Source organism: Melopsittacus undulatus, chromosome 2 (genome assembly GCF_012275295.1).
Source record: "Melopsittacus undulatus isolate bMelUnd1 chromosome 2, bMelUnd1.mat.Z, whole genome shotgun sequence".
NCBI classification, from domain to species: domain Eukaryota; kingdom Metazoa; phylum Chordata; class Aves; order Psittaciformes; family Psittaculidae; genus Melopsittacus; species Melopsittacus undulatus.
The window spans coordinates 63914408-63931957 of NC_047528.1; the positions used below are offsets into that span (position 1 = coordinate 63914408).

At 38.8% G+C, this 17550-nt stretch overlaps 1 protein-coding gene across 1 annotated transcript in view; it reads right to left on the reverse strand.

Moving 5' to 3' along the window:
- The window catches only part of SLC9A4 (solute carrier family 9 member A4), a 33438-nt gene that overhangs the window by 7309 nt on the left and 8579 nt on the right, over positions 1-17550 (reverse strand). Inside the window, exons 3-8 of the mRNA XM_013129577.3 lie at positions 16292-16551; positions 12926-13143; positions 9842-10044; positions 8677-8763; positions 7291-7361; positions 4806-4967 (exon numbers count right to left, since the gene is read on the reverse strand). Of these exons, the coding sequence (XP_012985031.3) occupies positions 4806-4967; positions 7291-7361; positions 8677-8763; positions 9842-10044; positions 12926-13143; positions 16292-16551 (1001 nt within the window). The remainder of the gene's footprint in view (positions 1-4805; positions 4968-7290; positions 7362-8676; positions 8764-9841; positions 10045-12925; positions 13144-16291; positions 16552-17550) is intronic.

Below are 17550 nucleotides of genomic sequence, written 5' to 3' on the forward strand. Positions count from 1 at the left end.
TTCAAAGATTAATAAAAAATGTCATATTTTGCTCTTTCCTAGGTTTTATCAATATACTGGGTAGTCAGAATGGGCCCTAAACCTTCATACAGCTGGTGGTAGAAACTCTTTTTAGTTTTTCCTCCAAGCCTCATGAGGAAGTTTGTATTTAAGGATTAGATTGGGCAACAACCAGCAGTGCATTCAGAAAGGCACTGCAAGTTTCCTCCTCTGAATACATTCTTCAGCATGGTCTAGCAGTCTGGGCCTTGCAGACCTACTGGTTTTAACTCCTTTGAGAAAGTGCAGTGGATCCTGAAGAGCTAAAACCCATGTTGATGAAAGAGCACAAGACACCCACCCTGTAGTGAGAACATACAGGGTTTCCTTGCTGCTGAGCTTGACTCTCCATTTAAAATTAAAGAACTACCTAAAATATACTAATCTTTGTATTTTTAACAAACTGTGACAAGAAGCTCTTGTAGCTGCCCGGCTTTTTCACTAGCAAAACAATGGAGGAGGGCTACTGTGAAATGTTAACTGGTTCTGCTAAATAGGTTGATATGTGTGAGAGTAGCATACAGCTCAATTCCCAAGAAAACAAAGGGAATTAGATAGTGATCATTCAGAATGAATCAGTCTGTGTTCCTCTTGTTTCTGTGTTTTGTTTTTATCTTTTTGTCCTTTCTCCATTTGCTTTCTTGACTTATTTTTTTTAAAAAATGAAATTTCAAATCTTTGTTCTCAGCTAAGTGATGTCCTTAGAGTGCCATCTGTAAACTGTGCAATTAAAGGATGGATTATGATCAATGTACGGTATTGTCAAAGATTTGTGTGTTTACTTTTTACTCTCTCTACAATAAATCAAAAACTTTTAACAAAAGTTAAAACAAAGGAAGATGGATTCAAGTAAACATAGGAAAAAGGTTGGGATTTGAAATTGCCGCCAGTTTAACAAGATTACCACTGTTTTTGTGCTATTGACAAGCCAAAGTGAGTGGATAGGACTCACTTTCTGCATTTGACCACAAATCTTATCCTGGCCCTAAGGAATCTTTCCCAGCAAATATTTAATTGGCATTCATCAGTTCTCAACAGCACAACAAAGTTAGGTATTTACTAGCAGGGAAAAAAAACCCATCACCACCAGCCAATTCCAGACCAGCTGGGTTGGTTGGTTGGGTTTTCGCTTGCTTTCAGCTCTCAGGAATAACACTGAGAGGATCCAAGGATACCATGAAGTTCCCAGGCTTAGGTGTAATGCACCCTTATTCCACACTGGGTCTGGTGTGTTGCAGGCTGTGGGACAGTCCATGTATGCTTTCCACAGCACAGAAACCAATCTCTTTGGACAACAGAGAGATGAGAGGTACACCTGGGAAAGCAAACACAGATCCAGCCCCTGGGGATTAATGGCAATCTAGCCTGTCAGTGAGTAGTTGTCTATAAAATGCGGGCTTTGCTCATTTGTGTAATGCAAATTGAACTGACATAGTTGATGCAAGCAGCTTTGACATCATACAGATTAATTGCTTCTCTGCTCCGCACTTCAGTGAAAATCTCCACAGGGTCCCTATACCTTACAGTTGGGAATAAATGGGGGAAAGCAGCTAAGTAGGAGAAAGCAGAACTCTGCTAGGAAGACACTGGATCATCTCTTTACCTTTCCAGTTACATACCTGACCTTCCATATGACAGCACAGAAGTGGCCACTTCAGTCATTTAAAGGCTCATAATTTTGTTCTTAAAGTAACTTAAATAAAATAAATAAAATTCCCTGAATTTCAGCTGAGCTGGGTTAGCAAGAGAAAAAACAGTAGGAATATAGTCTGTACTGCTCTGAAGCATAAATTAAAAATATGTACTATTTTCATGGAATTTAATATTAACCTACAATGCACAGATGTAAGGAACAGATTGCTTTTGCATTTTGCAATATACAATGCATTTAAAGAGAACCCCAAAAAAGAAAAAAGCCCCAAACAAGTTTGGTAGGTTACCAAACCCACCAAGCAATCCTTATTGAAACAATTTCTTTGTTCTTATTGAAACTTCCAGCATGTTACAACAAAACACAGTACAGGAAATGTATTTGTGAAGAAAATAAAGAACCTATTATATGCCATCAAAACTCACTGTCTCTCTATAATGAGTACCATGGCAGTATTTCTTCATTCTTTCATATTGACAGCTGACTCATGGAGGAAACGAAATGCCTTCCACAAACCTTTTAAGATTATTTTGTATGTGTTATATCTAAAATCTTGAATTTTGTGAAGTCTCCACCAATCTTCACTAGTCCTGTGAAGGAAGTAACTAACATTCACAGGGCACAGTCCTTGCAGAGCTGCATCGCCACAAATGACAACATGGCACTTGATTTTGAACTGCACTGTATTGATACATTCTAAGATTTACTCTTGTCAAAGTCTGTATTGCAGCAATATGAAGCCAACAGTGAGTAAGCTAAGCATCAAGCCATCTCTCTCTGTAATGGGCATATTTCCTCCAAGAAACTGCCGCACAAACAGTTTTGATAATATCTGCTCAGCACTGCTTTTGTAATTTCTATCTTTATTACTAAGGCTTATATTCTACAAAACACTGTAACAAAATGCTCTATTTTTATTCAAATGTGAATTCTTTGTCACACAGTCCAGGGAAAATTTCTCCACTGGAAACATTGCCTATTGGACACCTTCTCCACCTGCAGGAATTACACCAGCATGAATGCAATTTCTGAGAATAATTCTTATTCACAGAGTTGGAGATCTACTTTGATTGTTATAGAGCACTTCCCCTCATGTGCTTAAATATTGCAGAGCTGATCAAAAGTGCTAGTGAGAGAGTACTACTCTGTAGTACCCAGTACTCTGAGAGCACTGCTCTGGCACTGCAAATATTGTTTTAGATGCTATACATTGGAATTTTATTTCAAATCTCCACTTACTTACAGCCGGATTTTTGTATCCTCACTGAAGTCAGAGACTTTAGGTACAAGATGTTTCAATGATAACTATTGAGCAATTTACAAATGCATTTAGAAACCTTAAGCAGGCTCACTGAATGGATCAGGAGAATGAAAAGAACTGCTGCATTGGCTCAGACCAAAGATCCAACAACTAGCTCACTACCCTGGCTCTTCCAGTGCTCAAACCTATCAATGAACAGAGCTGGAAAAACATATATTCTCCAGAACACTCTCACAGCCTCCAACAATCATGTTTCTGTGCCACAGGCTGCACTTGTTTTTTTGAAGTTGACACTTCAGTTTTAAAAAGGCTGTCTCAGTAGGAAAACCTGTGCATCAGAGAGGTTGATGCACAGTAAAATTCAATTACAGCCAGAGTACAGATGGCAAAAATTAGTCCATCATTATCAGCTGTTTATCATAGAATATTTTTCAATCTAAATTCTCAGCTCAGGAGAGAATTTCTGAACTATACCGAGGTGGTTTTTTTTTTATTTTTCTCTTTCACTTAAGAAAATAAGAGTAATATGATTTTATTGCCATAGATTGTCTACCAAACTTGCACATTTTGTCTTGGCTCAGAACAGTTAAGGGAATACAGCAGACAGAAAGGAGCCTGACAGACAAGCACTCTTTTTAAGATCAACTGTTCAGCAAAGAACATCTGTTAGATGCCAAGTTTTAATCTGCAGGGACATCTTCAACTAGATCAGGTTGCTCAGAACCCCATCCGGCCTGACCTTGAATGTTTCCAAGGATAGTGCGTCTACCACATCTCTAGGCAACCTGCCCCAGTGTTTCACCACTCGCAAAAAAAAATTTCTTCCTTATATCTAGTTTAAATCTACCCTCCTTGAGTTTAAAACTTTCACCTCTTGTTTTATTGCTACATGGCCTATTAAATCTCTGTTTCCATCTTCCTTATAAGATTGCTTTAGGTATTGGAAGGCCACAGACAGGTCTCCCCAGAACTTTCTCTTCTCCAGGCTGAACAATCCCAACTCTCTCAGCCTTTCCTCATAGGAGAGATGCTCCATTTCTCTGATCATTTTTGTGGATGCTCTCCAACAGGTCCATGTCTTTCCTGTACTGGGTGCCCCAGAGCTGAACACAGTACTCTAGGTGGGGTCTCATCAGAGCGGAGTAGAGGGGCAGAATCACCTACCTTGACCTACTGATCATGCTTCTTTTGGTGCAGCCTAGGACATATATGGTTGACTTTATGGGCTGCGAGCTTATGTTGCTGGGTACTTATACAGCTTTTAATCCACTAGTACCCCCAAGTCTTTCTCTGTATGGCTGTCCTCATGACTTAATTTGGATGAATTTTGCAAGGAAGTACCAAAATGAGACAAGACAGTTTGAAGGACTGCAAACTGAAGTAGCAATAATTGCAAATGTTACAAGGAAATCTGCTTTTAACAAAAATCAGTGATAGGGATAATACAGTTGGGACCTGGCTCCAAGCTCTCCTGCAGGTCTCTCATCACCTGTTACTGATAAGCAAAACCCACTGGCCAGCTCGGTGACAAGTACAGCCACCTTGAACCACTGCTGTGATGTAAAGGAGCCAGAGCAGCTTCTGCACCTGACTCATGATTCCTCTTCAGAACTGCCCATCATTACAGAGAAAGAAAAAATGTCTCTGGTTTTAATTTTCACTCTGCAAATAAAAAGCCAAAGTGCAAATATGAGGAGCACCAAATTGCCAGCACAAACCACCAATTTCTCTTTTCATAACTAGTTTTTCCCATATATTTCTATTTAAGGCATAAAATGCCTTGGGTATTTCCTCATTTTTATCCCCATCCTTCCTGCACCTACACTAAAAAGGAATCAGGAAGTCAGTACTCACTGTGAAGAAGCTGCAGGTGTTTTTGAAAGTTTCAGGCTACTCTCAGCCATCTCAATGGCCAGTTTTATCTCCATCTTTTTGTACAATGACACAATGCTAGATTTAGGCTGGTGTTCCCGAATTAAGATTTTCTTCAAATACTTATTATCAATCTTCTTAAATCTGCAAAAGAGATAGATATTAAGATATTAAGTGTATTAAGATATTAAGTGTAAAAAAATGAAATGTGTTTTCTTTTCATTTTTGAGGTACAAGTTGACCTTCATTCAAATGCACACATATACAATTCAGTGGTAGAAACTGAATCCAAATTGGAGGCACCTGTGGACTCCTGAAGGCCCAGTGAGTGGAGACCTTTAGAGGGACATTTGGCATGTTCTGCTGGTCCACAGAGATTGCAAAGCCCACCAGACAAAAGAAAAGAAACAAGCTGCAATCAGAGTAAAAAGAGGCGGGGTGCATGTTTGCATGTAACACCGCCACATTTGTTGGAAAAGAATATGGACAGTCTCCCTGCTTTTGTACAAATGTTGTATTCTAGTAGGGCATAACAGCAGCAGCTGCTCTTACAGCAATCCTGGCCTATTCAGCCAGCCACCAATGAGGCTTTAAATGGCCCAGCAGTTACAGTAGTTTGGGTCCATTATGTTGCTGATAATTTTGTATCCTGACAATTACAGCAGAGAAAATACAGTTATTTGTATTCTGAATAACAGAGAGATTGAATGGCCCACAAAATACTATGTGCTTGCATGCTGCAGATTGTAAAATATCACTAATGTGTGGTAAATTTGAATGTGAATATGTTGTGTGTGGCTTTGGAACAGGTATGTGCTTTCAGCGGGTATTTAATAGAACAACAGCGGATCTTCCTGTAAGTTTCTTTCAAAGCTACAGTTTACCACAGCAAGGTAATGTGGTCCACAATACTAGGAAAAACACTAGAGTTTATACATTTTTTCTTAACAAAGGCTAGTTTTTATACATAATAGCAGAGATAGGTACACAAACATTTCCATTGGGATTTCTGTTCTTCTTTATGTTTTCCTGTGTTACAGAAAGCCTCCTGGAGTGTCAACACTAAAGTAATTAATTCTGATATACATATGCTAACCCTCTTTAAAGTTGAGTAGAAACATCTGGGGAATTAACTTTCAATACAATCTTCTTCCATTAAATGCCTTCACATACACTGTGGTTTTTGAATCTGTGCCTGAACTGAAATTCTGTTTTTATGGCTAGTTTAGACAAAATACTCTCTTCATAGCTGTTATGAGATGTGAGATAAGAGGATAACATTTTCTCACAGATGTAAATGCAGCTATTCTAGTGGAATTACTGTTCCAACTGGGATTTGTTTATCTTATTGACTGCACAGGCAGTTATGTGATCCCAGCAAATGTCCTAAAGCTCAATTTGTACTGGGAGAGACAAAATGACATTTTAGCTTCTGGGTCCAGGTATGTGCCCTAGCATATTACATGCTTATTCCTCACTGGGGCAAGTACCAGATGCAAACCAGCCACCTTCTTCCCACTCTTAATTCTTGATTTCCACTGGGAGAGACCCAGTCATGAAAGCAGTCCCAACAGACCCCTCTGCTGATTACTGGAGTCCAGTGCTGAAATGTGAGACAGAGGAACCCAGCATAGAAGTCTAGGCATAACTAGGATAACTAGGGATAACTTTTAGCCCACAACATCGTAATAAGATGTCTGCGGGAAAGGAAGATTAGTGTCTCCCACATTTCCCTTCATGTGCTACAGTTATGGCCAGCATGTTCACAGTGCTCCCTTAAGGAAAAGGTAAAGGAAACAGCAGCTCAGAATGGCAGGCCCATCACTTCTGGACAGTACCAAGCTTTGCAAAATCACTTCACTCTGTTCCTAGAAAATACAAGGCAGGTCCTGTGTTTTTGAGTTAAGACTAGCTTGAGAGTATCTGCTTATGCTACCAGATATCTAAATTTAACCCTTCCCTTCAGTACTCTTATTTTAAGTATTACTGAATGGGAAGGCTTGTAAGGACAGGTAACTGTTACTGAATCTGTACTCACTAAGACAGGATTATATTTGCTCCAGAAGCTTACAGCAAAAGTCAATGAAGGACTGACACCTTATGTAGTTTCTGTTCTAAATCCAGACCTAAAGGAGCACTGCCATGGATCTAAGAGTTATGCCAAATCTATGTGCACAGGCTGATGTGTGCAGCACAAGTTCCCATGCTATGCTTTTCTTTCAGAAGGCTTATTTTCTGCTTATTTGTGCAGAAGTAATTTGCAGAAGGCAGTATGTGAGCACTTCACTCCCAAGAGATAAAGGTCATTCAGGAGTTAACTTTTTAAAGAGAGATATTGTACATGTCCCCAATATTTTCATGCTACTTTAGCTTTATGGGGCACAAGATTGATTTCTTATTCTATTAACCTATTGTATTTTACATCATAGATATTTTATTACAGTAGGCTGCAATAAGAGATGCTTACTTATCTCTCAGCTGATAATGACTCCAGTGTCCACATATGTCTTCAATACCAGCCTTCAAATGATCCATCAACTAGAGAAACAACCATGGAAAAATTTTAAGTGACCATTATGGTAAAATAATGTTACCACAAATATGTAATTGTTGACAGGATTTGAGATTTTTTTATTAGAGGGTGTGAGTTAATTCTGAAAGCATCTACATTTCTCTAGAAATCAAGGCAAAGATACCATTGTGGCAGCTCCTATACTTGGCTGCAGGGGCAATATTTTGATGGAGGCAAGTCTGTCAGTCTGCTATCATCTCACCATCACCCAGCAATGTACAGGCTCAAGTAAAGGAAGATGATACTGAGCATCCAAATTGCCTGGTCCTCTGTGTTTACTGAGACCAAAACCTAAATTCTTGGCTCTGTCAATCCAGTTTCCCTTCTGCATGTGTGATCTCCCTGAGAGAGGCACAGGGCCAGGTACCACACACCTTACCTTTGCCTTGACTGACAAGTCCTCTGAGGCTTTTGAAAATTGTCATGAGACTCACAAGTTCACCACAGATAACTACCAGGATTTTCAGTCATCTTTTGTGTATTTATAGCGTTACAGAAACAGACAGAAATATAGTGAATGCTTGCATACATATTTTTACAAGGGGTGCTTTTAAACATAAATTCACTTCAAGGGTAAGTGTAAGGGTTGAAATAAGAACTAAATGTACTTCAAATTCAAACCATTTGAGATGCTCTCATTCTAATGTCTCTGCATGTGTGTAATTTTAAGGCACAGTGTTTCTGTTAATTTCAAACATATTCCCTGTTGTGAAAATTAAAGCATGTACATATATTTTGCGTATTGTCAAGTCAGTTTAAGCAGCTTTCTGTAATTTGTTATAATGTTAATTAGGGAGCTAAAGTAAACATTTGAGAGGGGAAAAGACCATTACTCAGAATAACTTGAAACTAAATTTGCAGACCAATGGTTCAACTCAGTTCAATAAAACTTGATTAAAGACTTTTAAGGGTTCAGTGTGTACCCAGAAACAGTCAAAAGATGGCAACAAGGTGCTTGACAAATCTAGCTGGGAAAAATGATGAGTGCATTTTGTAAATGTGGCCTTCATGTTTCTGTCATGGTCACAAGTGTCAAGAAGTAAAGGTCCTGATACACCAAGACCCTTGTGGTATAATATTATAATATGATAGTTACTATGAATAGGAATGAAATATAGTTTAGAAAATTATGTCTATGTTTTTCCTCCAAATATTGATAAAAGCATTCAGTCTCCAAATTCACCGAATGCCAGTGGTACCAGATGCCTCCATCTGTCCAGCTCTTTTGGAGTACCCTTTCTCTTCTTTTTAGGATACCAGTTACTGATATTAAAAACTCACTCGCACATGAATCTCTTCATTGATAGACTCCTTTTTGTTGGTCTTTTTCACATCTAGATACCTGACCAATGGTCCAATTGTGACTCCCTGCATTTGGAACAATGAGTTGAAATGTTAATTATACTTTAGAAAAAAAAAAAAGAACAGAAAGAAAGCAAAAAGATTTAATTTTAATCAATTAGCAAAGCTGTGTATTAGATATATTAATTGTATGGAGAGCTACAATGCACCAATGCTTTCGCAATCAAGATTGTATTTATTGACATGTTTTAACTCCTTTCCAACCTTCAAAGCAGCACTCGCTTGAAAGAAAACATTATCTTTGTGAGGTTCTTACAATCTTGAAATCACTTACTTCAGTGTGTTCAGAATTAAATACTTTGGGTGGGGTTTTTTAACTTCAAAATTCTTTTCAGCTCTTTCCAATTCTTTACTGCACTGCTACTGAATAACATTTTAAAAAGGGAAACAGAAACAAATCTTTTTTTATGAAACATTCTGGTAGAATCTAACCACAAGTGCATAGTGTCCCATTGGCACCCTAGATTATCTGAGATTTTGGTACAGGAAAATACAGAACATGGGACGCAAGACTTCCAGAAGATCCAGTTCTTCCAGATATAGCAGTGTAAGCCAAGTGGAACAGCCCAAACATCCGAAGTTGCCAGCTATTCTTAGAAATCTGATTTATTCACTTCATTTTTCTGTAATATTCTTTTACAAATGATTTTTAAATGTTCTCATTTGGTCACCAAGATGAATGAAGATAAAAGTAAAAAATTCAAAATCCTTCATAGAACAGACATACTGTTTTCTGTTCAGGTTGAGGTACACTGCTAACAGAGAATGATTCTGTATTGAAGCGTAAAGTTAAAATGCTTCTTTATTTGGAAGCATTAGGAACCACATCTGCAGTGAACATAAGGAGCATTTTGGACACAAAATGCTCCTTTCCTTGAATATTTTAAAAGACATAGGTTTTCAATGCCAACTTTCTCAAGAAGTTATTTAATAATGACTAGAAAGCCCTGGAAGGGTAATTATACATTGCAGTTCTAAATCTGGCCATAAAATATGATTTAAGAGGAAATTCAATGCAATCTTCACTATGAAGCTTTCAGTCACCTCTATTATATGAAAGCAATCCATTAAGAAATACACTTACTTGGATGAACACAGTGAAATATATAACTACAAGAGTAGCGGTAATGAACAATTTTTTTCTTGGGAAGAGATTCACTGGAAGTAAGAATGCAAGAGAGAAGCTGCTGGCTCCTCGAAGGCCACTGTAGGAAATAATGAGCTGGTCTTTGAAAGTGAAGGGATATGTTCGGAACTTGTTGCTGATGTAGAAGAGAGCAAATACACCTAGGAAGGTTAAAAAATACCAACAAACCAACAACCTATTATTAACCAAGGTGAAAAAGAAAATACTTAAAGCAAAACAACATCTTGGCTCACTCAGCTGTTGGCAGTCTTTTCAATTTTGGGTTCTTATGTCTTCTCGTTGACCAACTGCTTAATCTGTTTTGCGTTAAAAACCTCCTAGAAAAGACCATAGTTTCTACCTGCTTTGGGATTTAAATTCATTTATGCAGTTTAAAAGTGAGATTAGGGGAAAATATTTACTTTCTGCATTTATGATGCACACTTCTGTTCTGAAGTGTTCTTGAGATAAGACAATCCACTGGATGAGAGCTTTTTCTGTGCCTTCCCTTGCAGTGTTTCCTACTTTCTGCACAGTGTCTGCCCAAAGTGTTTGAGCAGTGCTTTACCAACAAGTCCTGTGGACAGGTTCACTGAAAGGCAAAGAGTAATAACATTTTAATTTTTAATCCTCTATCTTATTGTGTCTCTAATTCTGTGTTTATTCTTAAATTTAATTTTGTTTGTAATGAAAGTTAAATTAATCAGAGAGCCTGTGGCTGTGTAAGGACTGCTGCTTTTCTTTATAGAGTATATTTAGCAATCTGCTTGATTTAATCTTTGTCTCCCATAAGAAACATGTATCCTGTTTTGTGTGGAAACTGTTAAAGTACTGAAGTAAAAGCTGGCAGATGCTAATAATTACTGGTATTATTTTACACAGCTGTCACTGATAAACTCAGTGCACTATTATAGGTAAGGCCAGTAGCAGAATCCTGTTATGCAGGTTGCTGGATACTGCTTTATATAAGACCTTTTTTGGCTACTTATAGCTATGATAGAGATCAGCTACTTGAATTGAAACTACGTATGTAAGTATCACCCTCAGGCAAATTCTCTTTACTTTACTCAAGCTTCAGGCAAATTGATGCAATCATTTTAGCAAACAAATATAGCAGAATATACTTCAGCCATCCTCTGGAAAGCTCTAGCACTCCCCTTGGTGTTTGAGAGCAGGATGGACATGCAGCAGCAAAACAGCTTTTGCATCAGGAGAGCACTTTTTCTGTCTTGGTTGGATGGATGTTCCAATATGCACTCTGAAAGTAAGCCTTTAAAAACTTAGAAGCCATACTTGTTTTTTTCCTCTTTTTTCTCCCTTGTGTTAAATGCCTACCTACAGGGCTCCCAGACTTAAAAGTCAAAGGTCTTGAAATGTACATGGGTTTTGAACCAATGTCTCCTTTCTGCTCTGGTATTCTTTTTGTTTGAAGGGACAAGCCGCTTGAGAGGTTCAACCAAGAGCACCTTAATATTAGGTGTTTGATGCCAACACCTAGCTGGTCCCAGATGTTAGACTCAGAGTACTGTAGGTTGGAAAGGACCTTTGAAGGTCATCTAGTCAAAGTCCTTATCAAGGCAGAGTTAATCAGATCAGGTTGTTCAAAGTTTCAGTCAAGTCTTGAATGCTTTCAAAAATAGAGAGCTGGACCACTGTTTCAATACTGGATCAGCCTCATGTTAAGAAATGGGTTCCTAGTGTCAATTCTGAATTTTGATGTTCCAGCTTGTGTCTGTTCCTTCTTGTCCTGTTCCTGTACACCTCTGAGAAGTGTCTGGCTCCATCTTCTCTCACCCCTCTGACACTTGTAGAACATCATGTCTCTCCTGTGCTATGTCTTCCTCAGGCTGCATAGACTCAGCACTCTCAGACTCTCTCTGTATATCAGTGCTCCAGCCTCTGACTAGGTTGGTGACCTCTATTGAACTTGATCCAGCACCTCTGTGTCCTTCCTACACTGAGGAACCCAGAACTGGAGAGACTGCTCTGGAAACACACATTTCTACCAGTGATGAAGAGAAGGGAAGAAACATTTTGCTGCTGGCTACACACTTGCTAATGTGGCCCAGAACACTGTTGGTCTTTTTTGTCACAAGGACATTATTCTGACTTGCGTTCAACCTGTTATCTACCAGGCCAGGTCCTTTTCTGTAGAGCTGCTTACTACACTCCAAGCCTAAACAGCTAAAGCCTGTATGTAAATAAAATATCGACAAGGCCTGAAGGCTGGAGGAGGTGGTGGCAGGTGACCAGTGTAGATTTCTGTCCCACAGGATGCCTCAGAAGGGCCTCCTTTGATTGTAAATGAAACAGGGGGAACTAACCTACTAGCTTAGTTACCCAAGGCAGGTGCCTAAATGTCAGTGCTCAGAATACATCCTCCAAGGCCATCTGATGGAATATTTGTATTTCTCATTTTCTTTAAAAACATAAATTGCTCTGAAAAAAACTACTGGAAAAAACAAAACAAAACCCCAAAAAGCAAACACCCCCCCCCCCCCCCCAAAAAAAAAAAACCAACAAACAAACAACCCCCAAAACCCCATCCAAAACTACTAAGATGGCCAGTTCAGGTACTCTGAAGTTAAAAACTGTCAGAAATAAGGTTTCCTGCACAATTGTATTTTTGGCCTTCTCATGTGTATTTCTTCCAAAACATCTTTACACCTTTCATTACAAAAGCATTGTTCACTCATATTTGTAATTAAAGTAACAAATAACAGTGGTTGAGTAAGGGATGTTCTAATTCATCACTTCTCCAAGTAAGTGTACATGTGTTTGTTTTCTCTTGCAGAATCTGTAACTTAATGCAACGCAGAATAAAGTCTTCAGGTTCAAAAAGTATGGCATAATTCATAGGCAACACATCTGAAACAGACCCCTATTTGTTTGGGTTTCCCCCCATTCCCCTATTTTTCATGTGTAGATTAGTGAAATTAACTTCTCAGTAAATTTGGTTTTAAACTGGTTATGCCAGCCTACACAGACTTTTCTAACATAACCTTTGCACCAAAGGGTTTCTCTCAGAGGTGCATGACTTACTCAGTGTTCGCCAAATGAGGCAGAAGAGCAGGGTGAAGCAAATGAAGGCCCAGTTCCACTCATGGTTTTTCCCCACTGTAGACACTCCCATAAATACAAAAATCAGGGTCTCGCTGACGCTGCTCAGCATCTTCATGAAATATTTTATTGTAGTATAGGAATTCTGGGAAACGTTCTCCTCCACATATTTTTTCATTGTCACTGCACATGATGTCATCCTGTTCCAGGGAAAACATCAAGATCAGCCACAACCTGGCTTTATCTTTCATTTAAGAACTACATCAGCTTTCATTATCTGCACTCTCCATTACCATTCCCTGACCTTCTTAATATCAAGAAGCTTTTTATTTCTTCAGTAACATTACCTATTTCATTAGATAGAAGAGCATCTTCATTCAACTTTACAAATCCATTTTGCATACAGGAAAAAGGAAGCAAACCAGTCAGCCTTCCAGACAAGGAAGCAATGGTATCACGTTTCAGTTCAAAGTCCATTATATCCTGAATGCTTAACACACAAGCCACCAAGCACCAAATATTTGAGTCTCAAACAAAGGGCAAGCCAGTTTTGTACTAGCCTATGTTTAGAGGGATATAACCAACCTCTCAGTGATCTTGTTCTTTGAGGTCGTTGTTGGTGGTAAGACATGGTAATAGTCCTATGCTCCCAGTGGCTCCCTGCCAGCTAGCTGGCAAGATCAGCAGGGGCTAGGATAAGCTGCAGTGGCTCAACCCACAGCAGCCCACTGTGTACAGCAAGGAGAAATTCAGTTACCCTATAGATGTGTCCTTCCCCTCTTATTTATTTAGGGTGTGGGGAATGTGGTAAGGAAGCATAAGGACGTTTTTTACCTCTTCACTGTTAATGAAGACTAGAGTCTGCTTCAGAGGCATGAGCAGCCACCTGATACAATTGCTAGTGTTAATCACCTGGAGCAGCAGTATTTGGGCAGCCCTACTAAAGGAGGCTTCCTCTTTCCCCCTTTATTTTCCATAGTCATAGGTGATAAACAGATTGAGCACTATGCTAGTAACATAATCCATCATCTATCTAGTTTCTACTGATAGTATTTTAGTCTTTGGGGCTTCTTCTGATTATATTTTTCCAAACTTATGAATTCAGAGAATGATGACTGTTCATTAAACAACCCTTTGTCTAGCTTCTGCTCATTCAATTTCTACTGAAGGAATCTCAAGCGTATTTTCATGAAGCTGAGACATTTAGCAGGTCCAAGGACACTCTAGGACAAGGCCATTAGGAATTAATGTTTAATACTGTTGACTTTCAGAGGCACATGCATAATAGACTTTCATGACCCAAGTGAAAAATTAATGATTTTCTCAATAATTCAGAAGGGTGACAATAAGTTCCCATCCCTAAAACAAGCAATAATTTCCTTAATGAAGCAGTAAGAATAATAAATTATATTAACATTCTTTTATTACTAATAATTTCAGCACTCTAATGAAAATATGAAGCAAAAGAAATAAAGACCCACGTAGTCTAGTGTAATGAATAACAGAGAAGCAGTACTTTGGGCAGTGCAGGTACGAAAGGGTCCATATGGTATGAGTGTTCACTACACACTAGGTCTAACCCTGCTCAGTTGAAGTTGTAAGTTACATCAGTTAGAGCAACTGTGTTGGATATACGAAACACAGTACAAGAGTAATCTTCTTTATCTAATTGCTGAGGAAGACATATATCCTGTCTAACTACTTATCTAATATGGCTAAATATCCAAATATTGCTTCCCAGGGCCATCCTACAAAGGCTGTTTTTACAAAGCCAGTTCTATTCTGAAGCTGAACAACTTGGGGCTGGTTATTCTGGAGAAGTCTCTGAGGAGACCTTATTGCAGCCTTTCAACACTTAAAGGGTGCTTATGAGAAAGATGGGGACAAACATTTTAATAGGCCCTGTAGCAACAGGACAAGGGGTAATGGTTTTAAACTAAAAGATTTTAGTAGATTTAGACTAGATATAAGGAAGAAATATTTTACAATGAATGTGGTGAAACACTGGAGCAGGTTTCCCAGAGAGGCTGTAGATGCCCCATCTGTGGAAACATTCAAGGTCAGTCTGGATGGAGCTCTGATCAACCTGATCTAGTTGAAGATGCCCTGGTCATTGCCCCTGGACTAGACAACCTTCAAAAGTCCCTTCCAATCTGAAGTATTCTATGGTTCTATGATTCTACGAAATCAGGATTTCACAAATGAAGGTGAGTAAATGCACCTGTCTGAACATCACCAGCCACACGCTCGTATTTGTTAGGTTTAAACTGGTTTGTCTTCAATAAAGGGGACTCCTTTCTGGATCACCAGTGCTCGCAAGACCTACCATGCAAGCTCAGAGCCAACACAGGGCATTCAAGGGCTGATGTCACCCAATAGCTAGGCACTGAGCCCACAGCAGCCACCAACACCAGCTGGAGAATTTACTACCATCAGGTTCCCATTTCTTTACCCAGCTGAGGAGCAATTTGTTTGAAATTCATTATTCATTATTTGTTTGAAAATCAGTATTATGTTTGAAATTCACCTCCCAGCAGTTTTCTTGTAAAGTCTCTCACTTTCACCCCTATTCCTTCCTTTCTCTTCTGACTCCTTTCCTGATTCTGCCCTCTTTCCTTTGGACAGTACTCATCCTCTCTTCATTTACTATGGCCAATAAACCTTTCAGTTTTCTCACTGCAGGAAGCAGTCACTAACATTACAGCAGCATCAAGCTATCCTGATCACATTAAAATATGATCACCAATATCTATATGCATGACTATATGTATACATATATACTTGATGTTCTTGGCTGTCTGGTTTTGTCCAGTGTCAGTTCCAATGCTGCTGTTCAAATGTAAAGTAATTCCAGTAAAGTCTGTCAGAGCTGATGTTCACAGCTGCATACAAAAGCAAAAACTTAGACATTCTTTGTTATGTTTGCATACTCATTACTTTTCATCTCTCTTGTAATCTGATGGTGATGCTGCTTAGAAATACAGATACACTGACCTGTTATCAGATGGTTCTCTCATTCTGCTGATCTTACCAGAGGCAGCAGACAGACGGTGGCAGCACTAGCCACTTCACCCACAATTTGCAGGGCTTTTTTCCAATAGGCAAAAATCTAAAAAGTTTCAGAGCAGATATGCACTCCTCTATATGCTGAGGTATACTTATGCTGATGATAGGCTTGCATTTCCTAGTTAGCATTGCATTTTACAGATCTTTTGGAAGCCTTCCACTGCAGATCTCTGGGACAGAGACTGAAAATGCCTGTATTGTATCACCCTCATGCAAACCACCTCCTCAAAGTAATAACACTTTCCTCCAGAGGCCATCTGAAAAGCCATCAGAGATACTCACGCCAAAATGCCTGAGATGTAAAGGGTTTCAGCAGACAAGTATGCCAGGTAGCTGAACATGAAGACCAGCAGGGGTTCAATAGCAGAAACGTTGTGAGTGAATCGAGTCATGAATGCTGAAACAAATCCAAAGACAATGCCGAACAACATGCCACCTAGCCCCACCACGAAGAAGCGAGCGAAGCCAGCAAAGACATCAATGGATTCGATTTCTTCATACCTGTGCATCTGGGTGAAAGCGATGAAGATGTTATATAAAACCTACAAGTGAAAATAAGGAGACAACAGTCAGGTATGTGCACCTGAAATTGCTTTAAATGGATCAGCAAAGTAACAGTTGAAACCTCAGCTGTTCTTAACAAGTCCCAGAATTGAGGATCTGCTAAGCATCTCAAAAAATAGAAAAAAATGGAAGGGTAGATGGTTATGTAACAAGAGTAAAACTCTGGGGGATCAAATGCAATTGAAGTAACCAAAAAATACTCTTTGTTTTGTTTGTTTTCTGAAAGTAAATTTAATAACTGATCTTTGTAGCAGATGTCTAAAGGCCAAATGGTTACCTATCAACCTCAGGCTCTACACTCCATGCTCTCTTTCTCATTCAGGATGGGGCAAGGCAGTGACTAAGAATCACACTTTTGATTTAAATCCCATTTAGATTGTCTATATGATCTGTAGAGTGGACATACTTCATTAGATAGACTGGGGAACGTTAAATGTTTTTCAGTAGCATTTGATGCATAAAAATCGTGAATCACTGAGAATGGGAAAAGAAGCAGTAGAGGGAAGTGAAGGCAAGGCAAAGCAAGGGAAATACAGAAGCCTCAGTTTCATATTGACTCTAGCCAGATAAATACAGCCTCTATCCTCACAATACAGGAATTATGTCTTGATTGCAAAGTGGGGATCAAAAGCTGTGGCAATTTAAATGGCCTAAAGACCCTTCACACATATATTTTGACTAGAAAGTTTGAAATGTCAACAAATAAAAAGAATGTCAGATTAAAAGAAACAATTTCCCACGTTGTATAATCTGGTCTGTAAAGGTAATTTAATTTAGATCAGATAAATTTGTCATTATCAATAATTTCTTTTCTGCAGAAATTTGTGATGAAAAATCTTCAGTATATTCTACTTTCATCCATCTTCTAGAAACTAATAGAAAGTTTCCACAGTAATAGTGTCATAGCAACAAAAAGGTCTTAGAGTTTGCTGACAGTTGGTTAATATTAAGTCCTGTCAGATCTGTTTACAGGGAGT